Below are 16,460 nucleotides of genomic sequence, written 5' to 3' on the forward strand. Positions count from 1 at the left end.
GTGTTGTGTTAAATTAAAGTTTAATATTTTAGTTTAAAAACGTAATTTGTTGTGTCAACATTTATTAATAACACTACAAAGAAAAGAAATACTCGCTTAAATGTTCAAGTTACAGTAATGTTATAATGCCCTCTTCTTTTACTAAATGGAAGTCTGTCAAGTCATTGTAGAACTAAAATACTTTTGCTTATTGTCCTGGTCCAGACAATGATTTTTCCATAAACTTCTTTTTGGCAAAGCAAATCCACCATTTGTTGGGTTTGCCATCTTCGCCGAAAACTTTTTCCAGTACCCGGTTGCCGGTTTCATGGCGCAGTTGTAGGATATATTGCCTCATTGTATCTGTGAAGAGAAAACACGACATAAAACAAAACTTCTTTCAGTAAGCTTTTACTGCTTACCCGACTCCTGGGCAGTTTGCGGTCTGCCATATACAGCATTCAAGGGAAAGCCTGGATCGCCAGGAATATCGAATTTCGATATGGCTAAACTATACATCTCCTGTTGGCCTTGGTTTTTGTTGGCACAGCGTTGTAACTTTTTCAAACATTCCGTAATATAAAGCGTTATGTAGATCAATGTGCGATCGACTTCAGACTGTAAAAAAATATAATACAAAAAACATCTAACAACAGGAACTAGATATGCCAATAGTTACCTTAATTTCATAGGTTCTAAAGAAAACATTGGCTTTGAAGAAGTAAAGTGACTCATCAATGATATCGTTATCATTACTCGTTTGCACTGGGGCTGGTCCTCTAAACTGAGTTTTAATAGGCAATATAGCCATGTTTGCCACTGTTAATGGAAACTCTTTAATAGTGGAATGATAAGCCTGCAAGTTAAAAAGAAATTTACATTATGATATTTTATTTTGGGGTATTTGAAAATGTGTGTTACTTCCTACTACCCCACCCAAAGTTGGAAACCAATTTGGGTGTAGCGACAGTTTGTTTTCTGTATTGTAAAATACTCACCGGCATTGTAACTGATTTTATTTGACACAAGAATATGGTTTTTGATATTTTTGTCCTTCTTTTCAATTATAAATAAATATGAATAGTTCTTTTGTGAATATTAGCAGAAGTGTCAAAACATAAAAACACTGACGGCAACACAGCACAGGTGTGTTAAAACTGAATGTTGCCATATTGTAGATAATAGCAGAATTCCCCAGAGAAAATTAAATACTGAGAGGAAAAAATTTCAAGTTAAACCAATTACCAATTTTGCACTATGTTCTAGTAAAACATAGATTAAATGAAATAAAATTTACGACACCTAATAATTTTGTGGTCAAATCACATATACATACATATCCTAATTGCAGTCATTAATTTTCACATGGTCCCATTTAACGACATTATTGCATAAGAAATGTTAATATTACTGCGTCAAAAAATCTCAATGCAGTTTTTTGCATATTAATAATTTCTACTTGACTTTTAATAACAAACGTCGATAAGCCCACTCAACATGGTTGAATTAAGATTTAGTGAACTCTCCCCCTCCAAGTAAACCTAGTGGCAACCTTATTTCCATTTTCTTTAAACCAGAGTTGTTTCTTCTATGTAGTCTCTGCTTTTACTGTCAAATAAATGACAAGTAAACAAATAAATTTCCTTCCAAATGCACATAGTATATTTTTCTACAGCGCTAAATTTTAAAAACGACATTTAAGTGCTATTATTTTATTTCCAACATTTGTAATGTGAAAATTTGCAGCAAACTGCAAAAAAGGTTGTTATTTTAAAAGAAAATAAAAATTTAATGTTGAAATATGTTAAAAACTGGGGATAACAATAAAAACTCGGCTTCAACAATTCCCATGGCGTCTTTGTTCCCGGGAGGATTTGATGCCAATGTTAAAAAATCGGATATAGTCAAGCGTTTGGAAGAACTAAACAAATGGAAGGAGGAACAGGAGAAGTTATTGTCTCTGCGGCAGGACTTGCAGAGGCAAATGTTGGGTATGGAACAAAAGACTATGTATCAAATGTTGGGCCTGAGCAGTGGTGAGAATGTATTAAATGAAATTGAAGAAGCAGAAGGGAATGCTGCCGAAGCTCTTAATGCAGAGGAATTTCAAGAATATGAAGAAAGCATTTTGGAGTTTAAAAATGCTGAGGAAGAAGAAGTGGAGGAGGATGATGGAGTGACTCATCCCAGTGCAGCAGAACCTTCTTCCTATCGAACCTTAACATCGGGCTACGCCACTGAGGAGTGTATGGAAGCACCCAGCTCAAAACCTAAGAGACCTTTCTTGAAAAGGGGTCAAGGTTTAAAGCAAAGATTTAAAATCGACCCAGAAGAATTAAGAATAACCAATTTACCCCGCTACAAATATGCAAATGCTCATCCTAAGCTGAAATTGAAACCTCGCAAACTTCCCAACCACCTTGTAAAGAAAAACTCGATACCGGGCACAGTCAAAGCACCATCGCCCAAAGATGTGGGTTTGGATGTACATGAAAAGAGATTTCAACAATTGTTAATATCTTCCAAAAATGTTTGCAACTCTACACCAGAAAACAAATCTTCATTGTTATCCAGTAAAAACTTATCTGGAGCCTCGTCAAATGCCTCAACCTCCCTACCCAGGGTTAGGTTCGTTGAGACTTCATTGAAAGTATTGAAGCAGCACAGTCAAGAATATACACCATCAGAAGGTTCCAGTATAACACGACCAACTACGGTTGCCTGGTCTAAGATATTAGATTCACAGCAAATTAAACCTTTGCCTGTAGTCCGCAAGAATGTCTCACCCAATTTGCCACAAAGTGAACAGGACATTTTTGAGTTACTGGAGGAAAAGGCCAATAACGGTAGTTTCGATATGAACTCGACTTGTATGAAACAATTTTTGCAACGGCGCTTAAATGAACATTTCAACGAGACGGATATCATACCCATAAGTGAAGGTTTAAAGCAAAAGCGTTTACAGCCTTTGGTTGAAGCTGTTGACCATGAGCAGTCCTCAGCCTCCCTGGAGGAAGCCGAAGAAAATGACACCTCTATAGCCCCGGGTAACTCGGAATGTGGGGACGATGATACCACTCACAGAACTTTAGAAACCACTAATAATTCCACAACTTACTATCCGCCACGTTCCAATGAAAATCGTGTAAGATTTTCCGATTCACATGATACTAGAGAATATGGCCATGAGGAAACCGCATGTACAGATTCTTCACAACTAACTGCCGCCGATGGTACAGGTAATTCAGAATTATTTGAACAATTCAAGCAAGCTCTGTTTGCTGCTTTGCAAAGCAAAGCTGATCAACATAATGAAACTATGAAGTCGGCCAGTGAAACAACACTTACACCTCAGGACTATTTTGTAGGACAAGAAGATGTCGAAACAGAAAAGGCCTCAGCGGAATTGCAGGAGAAAACGAATATGATTAAAGAACGTTTGTTGGAGTTGGAAAAAGAGATAGCTACCTTTAAGCAGAACAATATTCAGTTGTTGAAAGCTAAACAGGAATATGAATTGGAAAAATCATTGCATGCCCAAGAGCAACTTGAAGCTGCCGAACGCCTAAAGGATGAACGCATACAAATGGAAATATATCTTCATGATGAACGCATGAAACTGGAGGAGGAAAAACGAAAATTTGAGCAACAAATCAAAATGAAATCCCAGTCTTTGGCTTCAAAGGAACGCAAAGAAATGGAAAAGCTAAGAGAACAGGTGGCCCAGTTGGAGACCCAACTCAAGAATAAGGAATGTAATCATGCTGCAGCTCAGGCGCGCTGGCGAACACAAATTCGCACCATGGAACGTGAGGAGAAACGGCTGCACGAACAAATCGAAATACTGACTAAGGAAAATAAGCGCTTGGAAAACGAAATGCTCAAAGTGAGCAGGGAGAATAACAATAAGCTGTTGCAGGAGATCAATAGGAATATTGCAAAATTGGCACCGAAACAGGTAAGCGGAAGTTGTATCAAATAGCAGTGCTTTACAGGGAAATTTAGAAGTTTTGATTTAGATGAACTGATTTGCAAATTTGTCCGAAAACATTCCATTAAGGAGCAAATTTCCAACATATCAATGAGTGCTGTCCGATGCTAGTTTTAGCACCCCTTCGGAAAGAATTTTTTATGCATTTCTTTCTAAATTTCTTGTCAGGGTTTGAAACTAGGGTTTCAGCGTCATAGGCGTACATGCTAACCTTTGCGCCGCAGTGGCCTCCAGAGATTAACCAAATTAGGGACCTAAAATGGAAAGAATTATTGAACATGCACTGATATCCTAGAATAGGCTTTTCAAGATTTTTGCCTTTCAGTTGGAGCGCTAAAATCAGCCGATCACTGCCTAGGTTAATGTCCGTAAATTTGTAGAGTGGTTTTTAACTCTCAAACTCTGCAATTTAAAAATAATGTTTGACAATTTCTTTCTCTCCAACAGACCCAACACGATGCTGTGGCGTTTCCCGAGGATTCACAGCCACCTGTACTTGGCTCATCAAGAAGCCTGTCTAAAACTATTGTTGCCACCGCAGCTACTAACAAGAATTCCAAATCACCTTCCAAAGGCCACACCATAACTGCACATAAAAGAATAGCCAGAAAGTCCACAAAACCTACAAATAATCAGTTGTCAAAACAAAGCCACCCTTTGCCCGAAACACCATCGTCAGGGGAATCCGATACAAGTTGTAATGAGAATAACAAATGCAGTCGTCAAAGCAACAAAAAACAACAGCCCCAAAAACACTTTGTAGAATTTGATGAGGACGAAGAAGATATTTTAGAGGAATTAAAAACTTGCCTGGTAAAGAATAAGTCGCAAGCAGTCACAAAAGAAGAAAGTCTGTCTGCCAAACACCAAGAAGAATCACCTAGAATGGATAAAGCTCCACCCTCCTCACCCACCAATATGAAACGTGAAATAGTCAATGCTGATGGCAGCAAGGATATATGGTATCCCAATGGAAATCTTAAGAAAATATCTGCTGATGGCATGCTCATTCGTATGCTGTACTATAACAAAGACATCAAGGAAACCAATATCAATGAGGGAACTGTGAAGTATTACTATGCCGAAACAAATACATGGCATACCACCTATTTGGATGGTTTGGAAATTCTGGAGTTTCCCAATGGCCAGATAGAACATCGTCATAAAAACGGTTTGGTTGAAGTTCACTATCCCAATAATTCTGTAAAAATTATGGATCCTCGCGATGAAAAGAAATTGGAGGAATGGCGTTTTGCCGATGGCACACATCTGGTGCAAATGCGTAATGGTGATAAAATTCTATCATTGCCCAATGGCCAAAAGGAGATACATACAAAGTTACAAAAACGCCGTGAATATCCAGATGGTACGGTGAAAATTGTTTATCCCGATGGCAGCACAGAGACACGTTATTCCAATGGAAGGGTGAGACTTAAAGATAAGGATGGCAATTTGGTAATGGATACCGAAGAGGCAAAGTAGTTGCTTGATCTCCTGCAAGCATTTAAAGGACTGTTTTATGTAATTTCGTTTTAATTCTATGCCATCTGTGTTGTACACGTTATGGACAATTTATGTTTTTTCTGTCTTTTTTATATGACATGTTGCTTCTAAAAGAACACGTAATCGGTAGACTGTTATTGTAAAAAAAATTTTTAATAATAATCTTTATACAAACTTTAAAAACAAAATCGTTGTCTTGGATGAAAAAACTTTTTATGTACATAGTATAAACTGCAAGGAAATATACATAGTTCAACTACAGCTTAATCATCATTCTCCCCCTCCTCCTCCTCAGGTGGATCGAAATCATGAACTTTCACATCGGCATCCTCACCATACTGTATGACATTATCGATTTGCAGCAAAAGATCTTGTATACTTTCTTCATCATCGACATTCATGGGCACAAAACGTACCAAGCTGCAAACAAAAAGAGAAACAAAATTGAGAATTAAAAAAATTTATGAAGGATTAAGATGGTGATCTAAAATCAAATTAATTCTTTCATGAGAGTAAAATTAGAAAGTAATTCATATTTAAAAGTGCAATTATGGGCCAAAAGTGGAACACTTGTTTGCTAGTACGGGGGGTAGAGTTTGATGCATAGTTTCGATGGCTACGTGTGTTGTTAGGTCGTTAATTGTAGGAGGAAAACATGTCTAGCTAGTTGCCGCCTATTCCAGGTCTATTGTAGTATAGTCAATGCTGCTCTAGTTTGGCTTGGAAGGTTTATTAGCTCCGCGAGGGCTTTGCCGACCCAAGAATGGACTTCATATTGGTTATTAAGATACCTTTATATTCTTCCAATTAAAATCTCATAACTGCCGATTTGCCGGTAAAATATGACAGAGTTATCGCTTTTTTCTGTATTTCCACACTTTTTCTGTATTCCCACAAATTCCCTCATCATCGCTCTTTTCTTGCCGGCAAAATAGCAGCGTTATCGCTGTTTCCACACTTCATCATTGTTGCACTGCATTCCCACAAAATTAAAATTCCCTCATCATAGCCCTCTTTTGTCGGCAAAATGGCAGAGTTATCGCCTTTTCCTGTGTTTCTACTCTGTTTCTTATGATAGATACCAAATACACTTTTATAATGCCCACACACAAGCCCGTTTCCCTTGTTATTTAATCAAAAATCACCACTACAATCACTGGGATTTTTACTACACCACCAATATGCATAGGAATATACTGTTATCTCTTTCTAACACACTTTAATCAAACCAATGAACGAATAAAACGGAATGCCATCATTAAAGAAGAAATACCAAAAACTAGAACAAGCGAAAAGAAAAGAATTCACAATTTGAGTAGACTGCAAAAGTGGAACAAACTTCAAGCTTTTACGGAGTGTAGAAAAAGATTTTTGGGGGAATTTTCAACAAAGGGATTTTACAAAAAACTCTAAGGAAACCACTAAACAAGTGTGTGGGATTATCTGTGCCACAAACAAATAAATAAAAACATAGCAGCCCAGTTGTAGCCATACAAGCACACACTACTTATCTATTTCCAGAGTTTTTCATTTGACCAAAAAGAAATCCCCCCGAAAAAGCAAAAAATGGAGGTTGAACCCCCTAAATTGGAAATGTTGAGATCGGTCAAGGGTAAGGATATGTTACTGGTGAATGGCTTTCTCTACCACTATGATGACCGTAATAGTAAAGCTTATCGCTGGGTATGTTCCCGCCGCAAAGATAAACCTCCATGCCGTGTTCGACTCTATACCACTTTAATTGATGAGTGGGATTTAACGCGCCATAAACTGGAAAATGTTGTGGGCGATCATCCGCATGGTCCAGCCGATGAAGATGCTATTATACGGGGTCGTGATAAAAAGCGACAGGCAGATGCCGAAGGCCTGCCCTGCACACTGGGCAACAAGTCGTTGAAGAGAAAATATAAACAAAAGGAACGCAAAGGAGATTCATCGTCTGGCGCCAAACAACCCAAGACAACAGATGATGAAGACGATGACAACTCCAGCATGGACTTGGACAATAGTTGGGAACCTTTGACATCGGTCGTTAAGACCACCAGCAAACAAATCGCCGATAAGAAGGTCTTAATGTTAAAAACTACGAAGGGTTATCACATGATAGCTGTGGAAGGTTGTGTTTACCGTTTGGATGGTAAATCTATGATAAGTTGCACTTATCGTTGGAAGTGCTTCCGCTCCAAAGATTTGCAATGCACAGGTCGCATATACACCGAATGTTTGGCGAGTGGTCTGCATCGTTACAAACCTTTTCGTGTGGAGGAGAACAAACACAATCACCAGCCCTATACTGAGGCAAAGATTGACGCACTGATACGAAGAAACAATATAAAAATATTGCAAGGCAAAGAGGAGCAATCAGCTAGTAAAGTTTTTAAAACTTTAGGCGAGAATGACTCATCTCCGGACAAAAAACCAAAAACCCCTTCAGTTCCTCTGTCAGTGAGCCAAGGAGGAGGCAGTGTGCTTTCTATATCCACAAACATTAATCTGCCCACCAAGCCGAGTGTACGGAAGGAACGTGCAAAGGCCACAGCGGCCCTATATCGCTATGTGGCCGACCCCATGGATGCCTTGAATGAGCCCCGCGATGGGGAAATCACCAAATTCTCCTTTCTACCTTCACTCAAAGGTAATCGTATCTTGATATTGGACAATATGATTTTTCATTATGATTCCAGAGGCACTTTGAATGAGCGAGCCTACTGGACCTGCTTGTATCGCCGTGACAAGAAAGTTAAGTGTAATTGCCGTTTGACCACCGAATTTACGGGAGAGAACATGCAAATTGTCAAAGTGTCGGGAGGACATACTCATAACTCGGACCATAGGCAGCATATAGACAAGCGCTTGAAATTGAATATTGCCATTAAGGATGAGAAGGATAAGCCTCAGAAAATAGAAGAGATTTCATTTGATAACGACAACAACTTCTACGATTCGGAAGATAACACCGCCAGGGACGATGATGATTATTATGGCGAAAATGTGGATTTAAAGCAGGAGGAAACCGCAGCGGAAATTTCCGAATTTCTGCAATTGAAAAAGGAAAAAATCGAATCGCATGACATTTCCGAGACTGCAATTTATGACAATGATCCCTCGAATCTTATAGAGTATGCAGAAGAAATAGATCCATTCCATGGCACAATTGAATATGTAGAAATGGAAAGAGTCAATAGTTCCAAGTACCACAGTGACTCGGATAATTCGGAGCATAATTCCAGTTCAGCTACTCCAAAAATTGCCACGCGCTCAAGACGTGGCAGAAAACGAAAATTCGATTATGACCAAGATGAAGAAGAAGAGGAGGAGGATGAGGAATACGCACCCACCAAAGGACGAAAAGGCAGCCAAGCTTACATAAGAAAAATGTCCAAAAACATGCCAAATGTATCATCGAATCCCGACAATATTGACATAACAAAGACATCAAAACTGAGATCGGCCAAGGGAGGCGAACTGTTATGTGTTGATGGTTACATTTATCATTTGAAAAGTATTTCCCCCACCACACGCACTTATTGGGCATGCATTAAGTCAAAAGATCGCATTTTAAAATGCCCCGCTAGGGTAACCACCATCACCACGGAGGACAATAAATTAAAAGTGGTCCATTTGAGTAACTCCCATACGCATGCCATCTCTGAGGATGATATAAAAAAACGTCTATTCAATGAATTTGCCAAAACTGCAGCATCAAGTTCAGCCCTCAAGTCCAAGGATATTATGGATAAGTCACTAAGTGAATTGAATCCAGAATTTGCTGAAATGTTAATGGGAAAAAGTGGCGATATTGGGAGCTATGATAAATGCAAGTACGTTTTAATATTTGTAGCAATTTGACTATTTTAGGGTTTTTCCTAAATAAGGGGGAACTGAAGGTTGCCATATGTCGCAACGAGCAAACATTTTAATGTAAATTTGGAGTCTAATTTAGATAAAATCAAAACTCTATGCAGTTGATTGGGATTTAAGATTTCAATGGACTCAAGAAGTCAACTATCTTGCTGTGAGTCTTGGAAGGCAGCCACTCATTTACCAAATTTTAGCTATATCGGATCAAAAATGTGGCTTCAGTGGGTCTCAAATCCGAGCATCGTTTCATGTTCATAGGGGGGCAGGGTTCAAATCTGATCCTATAAGGCCCATTTGTAATCACCAACTACCTACATCAAGAAGAAGTGCTATAAGCGCACATAATTTTGATTTGTCCGCACCACAGTGCGTCGGTTTGTCGAAACCACTTCAAAGGAGTAAAACTAGGCTCATGAAATTTTGCTAAAAATACTTCTTATTAATGTAGGTTGGTTGGGATTGTAAATGGATCAAATCGGTCCATGTTCACATATAGCTCCGATGTAAACCAATCTCCAGATTATGCTTCTTGAGTCTCTAGAGAGCGCACTTCATATTAGATTCGGCTGAAATTTTGCACAAAGTCTTTTTCTGTGACCTCTAACGGATGTGCCAATTGTGCTTGCAATCGGTCTATAAACTAGATCTGGCAAAATATCGATGGCACTATCGATATTTAACTTTTTGACAAAATATCGATTAATATTTATTCAATGGGTACTATCGCAAAAGTTATACTTTTTGCAAAACTAAGCACAAATAAGCAATCCGACACTAAATGTATCCTTTAAGATACATTGCGTCTATAGATGGCGCAATTTTCATCCGATTAGGCTAACATTTTGTACAATGATCTCTCTTATGACTTTCAACTCACTTTAATAACCTTGGTTTTATTTTTTAGTCTGTGCATTGATATTGCTTTTATATAAATCGATCTCCCGGCTTTTACTTCTCATTTTCGTTTGAAATATAGGTGATGGGAAATTACCGATAGTATCGATACTATCAATATTTGTTATTAAAACTATTGAAAATATCGAATGTTGTGATTATCGTTATTTTGCAAGCTCTGCTATAACCTGACAAAACTCCCATGTAAACTGATCTGATCGAATATAATTCTTGAGGTTCTAGAGAACGTAGCACTTATCCAATTTGACTGTAATTTTATTATTTTCCTATGACCTCCAAGAGATGCACCAAGTATGGTCTGAATCGGTCCAAAACCAGATATAGCTCCCATATAAACCTATCTTCGGAATATACTTCTTGAGGTTCTAGAGGATTTAATTCCTATCCGAATTGGCTGTAATTTTGCACAATGGCTTTTCCTATGACCTCCAATAGATGTACCAAGTATGTTCCGAATCGATCCAAAACCTGATATAGTTCCCAAATAAACCGATCTGTGTAGGGTGTATTTTTTACCCGATTGGGCTATAATTTCGCAGTTAAAGCCACCCCGTACACGGAGCATTTCACTATCCGCTACATGTGGACGCGCCCGGTAGCTCCCAGTTGAGCTTCACGTGGTAACAATGTACACTTCACAAATCGGAGCTCAGAGTTCCAACTCATAGGCATCTCATGCCGGCCCTGGGGAATTTTTATCAACGAGTAGCTCTAGTGTTTACTCACTAGACATTGTCCATACATTCTTTGACTTCTTCATGTAGCACACCCACAAAGTATTTTTTTTTTAACGCATGCACTCCATTTGTATACCCACCACCATAGGATGGGGGTTATACCGTTTGTAACACCTCGAAATATTGATCTAGAACTCCATAAAGTATATATATTCTTGATCGTCTCGAAATCTGTGTATAAGGTGATATAGAACCCGTATAAGCCGATATCCCGATTTGACTTCTTGAGCCCTTACAAGCCCTTACGGATAAGAAGTCGAAGCAGCGTAGAGTGAAACAGGGAGTTCCCCAAGGTGGGGTGATTTTTCCGGCACTGTTTAACCTCTACCTATCCTCCATTCCACCTCCTCCGGAGAGCATAGAGATAGTATCATAAGTGGACGATTGTACGATCATGACATAAGGCCCCCCACCAATTGTTGACATCTGCGATAGGTTGAACGTCTACCTCAACGAACTTGCTTCATATGCCTCACATTGTGCGCGTGAGGTGAATACTGACCTAACCGTGATGGTCGATGGAGAAATGATTCCGACCATCAAGTGTCCCAAAATACTTGGCGTCACATTTGACAGCTCTTTACATTCTTCACAAAGTAGAAACAAGTTCCTCAATTCACTTGCTGGTAGCACTTGGGGTGCAGACCAAGAAACCCTGTTGACCATGTACAAAGCAATTGGCCGATCTGTAGAAAGTTATGCAGCGCCAGTGTGGTTTCGTTAGCTTTGTGACACGCAGTGGAATAATATTCAGATCTGTCAGAATGCCGCCCTCCAAACTGACGGGCTGTCTCCTCAGTTCTCATGTTGACCACCTCCATGAGGAGACAAAGATCCTAGCAGTGCGAAGGCATAACTACATGCTGTCTACGCAATACCTTTTGGGGTGTTATCGCAAAGACCATCCAAATCATGATCTTGTGGATAGACATCCACCGCCCAGAAGCTTTAAAGTAGATCTACATGATCTAGAGCGTGAGGTTCAGCGCTACAAGAACCTTTAGATCAAGCGGCGCATCAAGCAGGTCTAGACAGCATTTATGCAGACACGGTAGCAGATGTTTAACTGCCCGGCCAGACCCACTCGACTCAGACCCAGATCCATATGGACGCACCCCATCTTAGCCGCAGAGTTCCAGGGTCTTGACACTCAACAGAATCAAGCAGACGAAAGATAGAACACAACAACATAGGATTGTGTTTAGTTGTGTTTGTGGGCGGCAGCTCTTGTCGATGAAGTATTCCATCGGGTCAATTTGTTGCCCACAACCGGCTGCCATGTTACTTACTTGTGTTTAGTTAACAATAAGTGCCATATAAACGTTTACTTTGTGCTCAAATCCAAGACTAAGACGTAAAAATAACCCAACGGATCCCAAAATATGTACTTTTTCAATTTTGAAAGTCGTCGCGACACGAGATATCATTAGCCTATCTTTATAATACTTCGTATTTCGTTTATAAGAACCAAAAGGCAAAAAAAATATATTTCTTTATTTGCAAGAAAAAATGGGACGGTCTACTAGGGGTATAATCCACCAAGAAGCAAAATTCCACCCAGGATTGTTCTCAGTTGTCATAAACGTGTCAGTCGTGTAGTGACTTTGTGGCTTTCGGCCTATTGAGGAGTTCTCTGCAACCATTACTTAGGCAACCACCATGGCGGACCCAAAGAAATTTTATATGAAAACCAAAATTTGACAAATCTAAATTGAATATAATAAATTTAATGGGTCGATTATGGATGGGAACCTCAGTTTAATTGCGTTGTCAGTTGACAATTTTTCTATTGATTTTGCCAATGTCAGTTGCTAAAAAAGGTATTTCTCGGCAACCGTTTTTTGTGGTTGCTCTGTTGTTTTTATAAGTAAAAAGGTAGAGAACTTAAAAGGAAATTATTTTTGTTTGTTTATTACAAATGTGTTAGTGTTTGTAAACTTCACCATGGTTAAAATCTTAACAAATCAATAATTTTTGATGTTAGAAAAAATAAAGGCAAACCCAAATTCAGCCTGGGTTGTGTGTGCAAAAAAAAAAACCGCCGCCTTCTTCTGAGAATAGTTGATAGTGTGCCTGGCCACCGCCAGGAGTACCTATTTGCATTATACAGACGGCAGCAGATTAATTGCAAATTAATTAGGGTGTAAATGCAGTAGGCGAGCTCTTTGGTGTTGATAAAAGCTTAAGAAAACTATTGTGACAAATAAAAAGACAGTTCAACAGTGCTTTAAATTAAAAATAAAATGTTTATTTTACGAATTCTAGACTTTTTTGTGGTGATTTAATTATTTGTTACACATTTTCTTGCCGTTGGACTGCCAAAACACTATTATGGGCATCAATTGACAAAAGTTGCCATACATAATGGAATTTTTTTATTTTGGTTGCGTTGTCAGACAAAAACTCAACTAAACGTTGATCCATAATTTGTCGAATTTTTGTTGATATTAATTTTTTAGCTTTTTGACCTCTGATTTTTTAACTTATAAAAAATATTTTATTAGTTTTTTATTTCCAAAGTTTCATCACTTTTTTGGTGATTTCCGCAGGGGAATTCATCTGTTATAAATTCATTAAATATTAATGAATGTCATAAATGTCATGTCCTGACAACATGACCTAGCCAACGCAGCCGTTGTATTTTGTTGCGTGTAATTATGCTATCGTTGTCATACGGGTCAAACAGCCAAAATTCTGCTAAAGTATGGGAGCTATATCTAGTACTTGACCGAATTGGACCACTTGGTGCAGTTGTTGAGAGTCATAACAGAACACTATATGCAAAATGTCAGCCAAATCGGATAAAAATCGCGGCTTGTAAGGGCTCAAGAAGTCAAATTGGGAGATCAGTTTATATGGGAGCTATATCAGATTATAATCCGTTTTGGACCGTACATGGCTCCGTTGTTGGAAGTTATAACAGAATATTATGTGCAAAATTTCAGCCAAATCGGATGAAAAATTGCGTCTTCCAGGGGCTCAAAAAGTCACATCGGGAGATCTGTTTATATGGGTGCTATATGAGATTCTTGATCGATTTGAATTGTACGTGGCACATTTGTTGAAAGTCATAACAAAACACTACATGCGAAATTTCAACCAAATCGGACAAAAATTGTGACTTCCAGAGGCTCAAGAAGTCAAATCGGGAGATCGGTTTATATAAGAGCTATGTACAAATATGAACCGATATGGCCCATTTGCAATCCCCAATGAACTACATCAATATTAAGTATCTGTGCAAAATTTCAAGCCGCTATCGTGATTTCGACTGACGGACGGACGAACGGACGGACATGGCTAGTTCGAATCAGAATTTCGATCATGAATATATACATATACTATATGGGGTGCTAGATCAATATTTCGACGTGTTACAAACGGAATGACCTGATTAGTATACCCCCATTCAATGAGGGTGGGTATAAAAATTAAAAATCCTTCTTCTTGCTCTAATTGATCGAAGCAAATTTGCTGAAAATTTTAAATGACACGGCGGATCGAATTTTCTTTGACCGGTTCATAAATTTTGATATATCAAATTCCCAAAAAAAAAAATTGCTTTGTTGTAGCAATTCGCCGATGCATGCGGCCACCTTATAAATACGCCTTGAAATCTACATTAAAGGCGCTATTACACGGCATGTAAATGTCCTATGACATGCCAATTTTTGTATTCACATGTAATTGAAAATGTTTGACAAAATTTTCAATTTACATACGATTCATCATTTTTGCTATCATACCTGTATGTTAATTTCGTATAACATAACCTAAAAATTTGAGCAAAATTTATTTTTTCTATGCGTAATAATTGTTAAAGATGTGAGAAAGCTGGTTAAATCATAAATTTGTTTAAACAATTTAGCAACAATTTGGGGTTGAATTTATTCGACTGACAACAGAAACAACTGATTTCTTTATGTTTTTGTCAGAAGGAATAGAGCACGCTCTAAGCGAACTAAAAGACATGTACTATTTTGAAAATCATTTTCGTATGTCAGTTTCATTTGTATCAAACGACATGTACAACTCAACATTGTACAACATGTACAATTTAACATGTCACAAGACAACTGCATGCCGTGTAATAGAGCCTTAAGTTTTGTGAATTTCCTCAAAACTTAATATTTATAAGAGGAGACAATGCAAAACTTTCAATATTATTTTAAACATTAAACACAGATTTACATTATGGCAACACTGTAACTGGCACTAATGTTGTGAGTGTCTTCTTTGTGCACTGAGTTCATGTTTTATAGTATTCAATGAAAGAAAAAATTTTTATATTCTAGGGTGTTCATATTTCCTCGAGTACACTGCATAGTTATTGGTACTCCATAATAGCTTGTTGTGTGTTTATTATTAACCCTAACATATCTAATCTGCAGCTATGTATATGATGCCATAGTAAATTCTCATTCTAAATATAAACAAACATAAATATTCATGCATATATGAGTGAGTAGTTTCTTGCCAGCGATCAGTCTGTGCTAATAGTTGTTTACATATTCTTCGGTTTGTAAAGAGCTAAAATAAAAGTTTTTGAATAAAAACCTAGTTTGCCGGGGGCTTGGTGAGATAAAAGCTTTTTGTGACAAAAAGCTAGATTTAGTTAAAGCCCTACTCTACTTGTTTTGCAGCTGCTGCACACAAATCATTTAACCATACCAACTGCCATAGACAAGACGTACGACGTAAAAAATTGAGATTGTGTTGGTGATCTTGTAAAAAAAACTCATTTAGGTAGGTGGGCTCAAGTATGTGAAAAAGTAAAAGTATGGAAAGTAGTTTTACTTTTCAATCGTTTCAGATTGAAAAAAGAAATTTTTTTGTAAAGCTGAGATATGCCAATTAAAGCAATTAAAAAGAGATTTTCCATATTTTCAAAACATTTCTGGGTAAATTACCTGGCATTCTTAGTGCTGCCTATGAATTTTTTTTAATGAAATTTGAATGAATAATTGATCCAACTTAAAAACCGGTTGCATTAACATACTTGCCACCAAGGCACATGCAGGCAAACTGACTTTTTTTTTATAAAATTTTAATTCTTTTTACTAATCGTTTTGTTTAATTTTTTCTTATTTCTTTGTAGACTCAATATGAAACTATATGCTGTATCGGATGGCCCACCTTCCTTGGCGGTGCGCATGTGTTTGAAGGCCCTCAACTTGCCCTATGAATTGCATAGTGTGGATTATATTGCTTCGGAACATTTATCCGATGAATATGCCAAAGTATTTTAATACACAATAACAAAAAATTATTTAATAATGATTTGTTATCTTCTTTGTTTAGATGAATCCTCAAAAGGAAATTCCCGTCTTGGATGATGATGGTTTCTTTTTGTCTGAAAGTATTGCCATTATGCAATATCTATGCGATAAATATGGTGCAGACAGTCCCCTCTATCCCAACGAGCCTAAGGAAAGAGCTTTGGTAAACCATCGTCTGTGTTTCAACATGGCTTT

The 16,460-nt window shown here is 37.9% G+C and overlaps 3 protein-coding genes and 1 non-coding gene across 5 annotated transcripts in view; 2 read left to right on the forward strand and 2 right to left on the reverse strand.

Annotated features, from left to right (window-relative positions):
* Positions 1-26: 26 nt before the first annotated feature.
* On the reverse strand, positions 27-1,126 carry LOC106091218 (actin-related protein 2/3 complex subunit 3). The gene is made up of 4 exons (XM_013257694.2): positions 978-1,126; positions 659-835; positions 402-597; positions 27-342 (listed from the first exon to the last, which is right to left on the reverse strand). The coding sequence occupies exons 1-4, from the start codon at positions 981-983 to the stop codon at positions 188-190; spliced, it is 534 nt and encodes a 177-aa protein (XP_013113148.1). The 5' UTR covers positions 984-1,126; the 3' UTR covers positions 27-187.
* Positions 1,127-1,651: 525 nt separating this feature from the next.
* LOC106090918 (interaptin) lies at positions 1,652-5,740 on the forward strand. Of its 2 annotated transcripts, XM_013257287.2 has the most exons (3): positions 1,652-3,218; positions 3,348-3,937; positions 4,418-5,740. In XM_013257287.2, the coding sequence occupies exons 1-3, from the start codon at positions 1,781-1,783 to the stop codon at positions 5,450-5,452; spliced, it is 3,063 nt and encodes a 1,020-aa protein (XP_013112741.2). In that variant the 5' UTR covers positions 1,652-1,780; the 3' UTR covers positions 5,453-5,740. The 2 variants fall into 2 exon arrangements, with proteins under 2 accessions (XP_013112741.2, XP_013112732.2); XM_013257278.2 differs by having other exon boundaries at positions 1,652-3,937.
* Positions 5,606-6,515, reverse strand: LOC106090953 (uncharacterized). The gene is made up of 2 exons (XR_009397290.1): positions 6,265-6,515; positions 5,606-5,893 (listed from the first exon to the last, which is right to left on the reverse strand). It is a non-coding gene; the product is annotated as an uncharacterized LOC106090953 (transcript).
* A 244-nt stretch (positions 6,516-6,759) lies between these two features.
* The window catches only part of LOC106090931 (uncharacterized), a 32,134-nt gene continuing 22,433 nt past the window's right edge, over positions 6,760-16,460 (forward strand). Inside the window, exons 1-3 of the mRNA XM_059361785.1 lie at positions 6,760-9,294; positions 16,085-16,226; positions 16,288-16,455. Coding sequence (XP_059217768.1) covers positions 7,040-9,294; positions 16,085-16,226; positions 16,288-16,455 — 2,565 coding nt within the window. The 5' untranslated portion in view covers positions 6,760-7,039. The remainder of the gene's footprint in view (positions 9,295-16,084; positions 16,227-16,287; positions 16,456-16,460) is intronic.

Source organism: Stomoxys calcitrans, chromosome 2 (assembly GCF_963082655.1).
Source record: "Stomoxys calcitrans chromosome 2, idStoCalc2.1, whole genome shotgun sequence".
Lineage (NCBI taxonomy): Eukaryota > Metazoa > Arthropoda > Insecta > Diptera > Muscidae > Stomoxys > Stomoxys calcitrans.

Coding starts and splice junctions, on each gene's coding strand:
- LOC106090918 (XM_013257278.2), top strand. CDS start 1,781: ATGTTAAAAACTGGGGATAACAATAAAAACTCGGCTTCAACAATTCCC. Junction 3,938..4,417: donor CAAAATTGGCACCGAAACAG/GTAAGCGGAAGT, acceptor TCTCTCCAACAG/ACCCAACACGATGCTGTGGC.
- LOC106091218 (XM_013257694.2), bottom strand. Junction 598..658: donor TTAGAACCTATGAAATTAAG/GTAACTATTGGC, acceptor ATTTTTTTACAG/TCTGAAGTCGATCGCACATT. Junction 343..401: donor GCAAACTGCCCAGGAGTCGG/GTAAGCAGTAAA, acceptor TTCTCTTCACAG/ATACAATGAGGCAATATATC.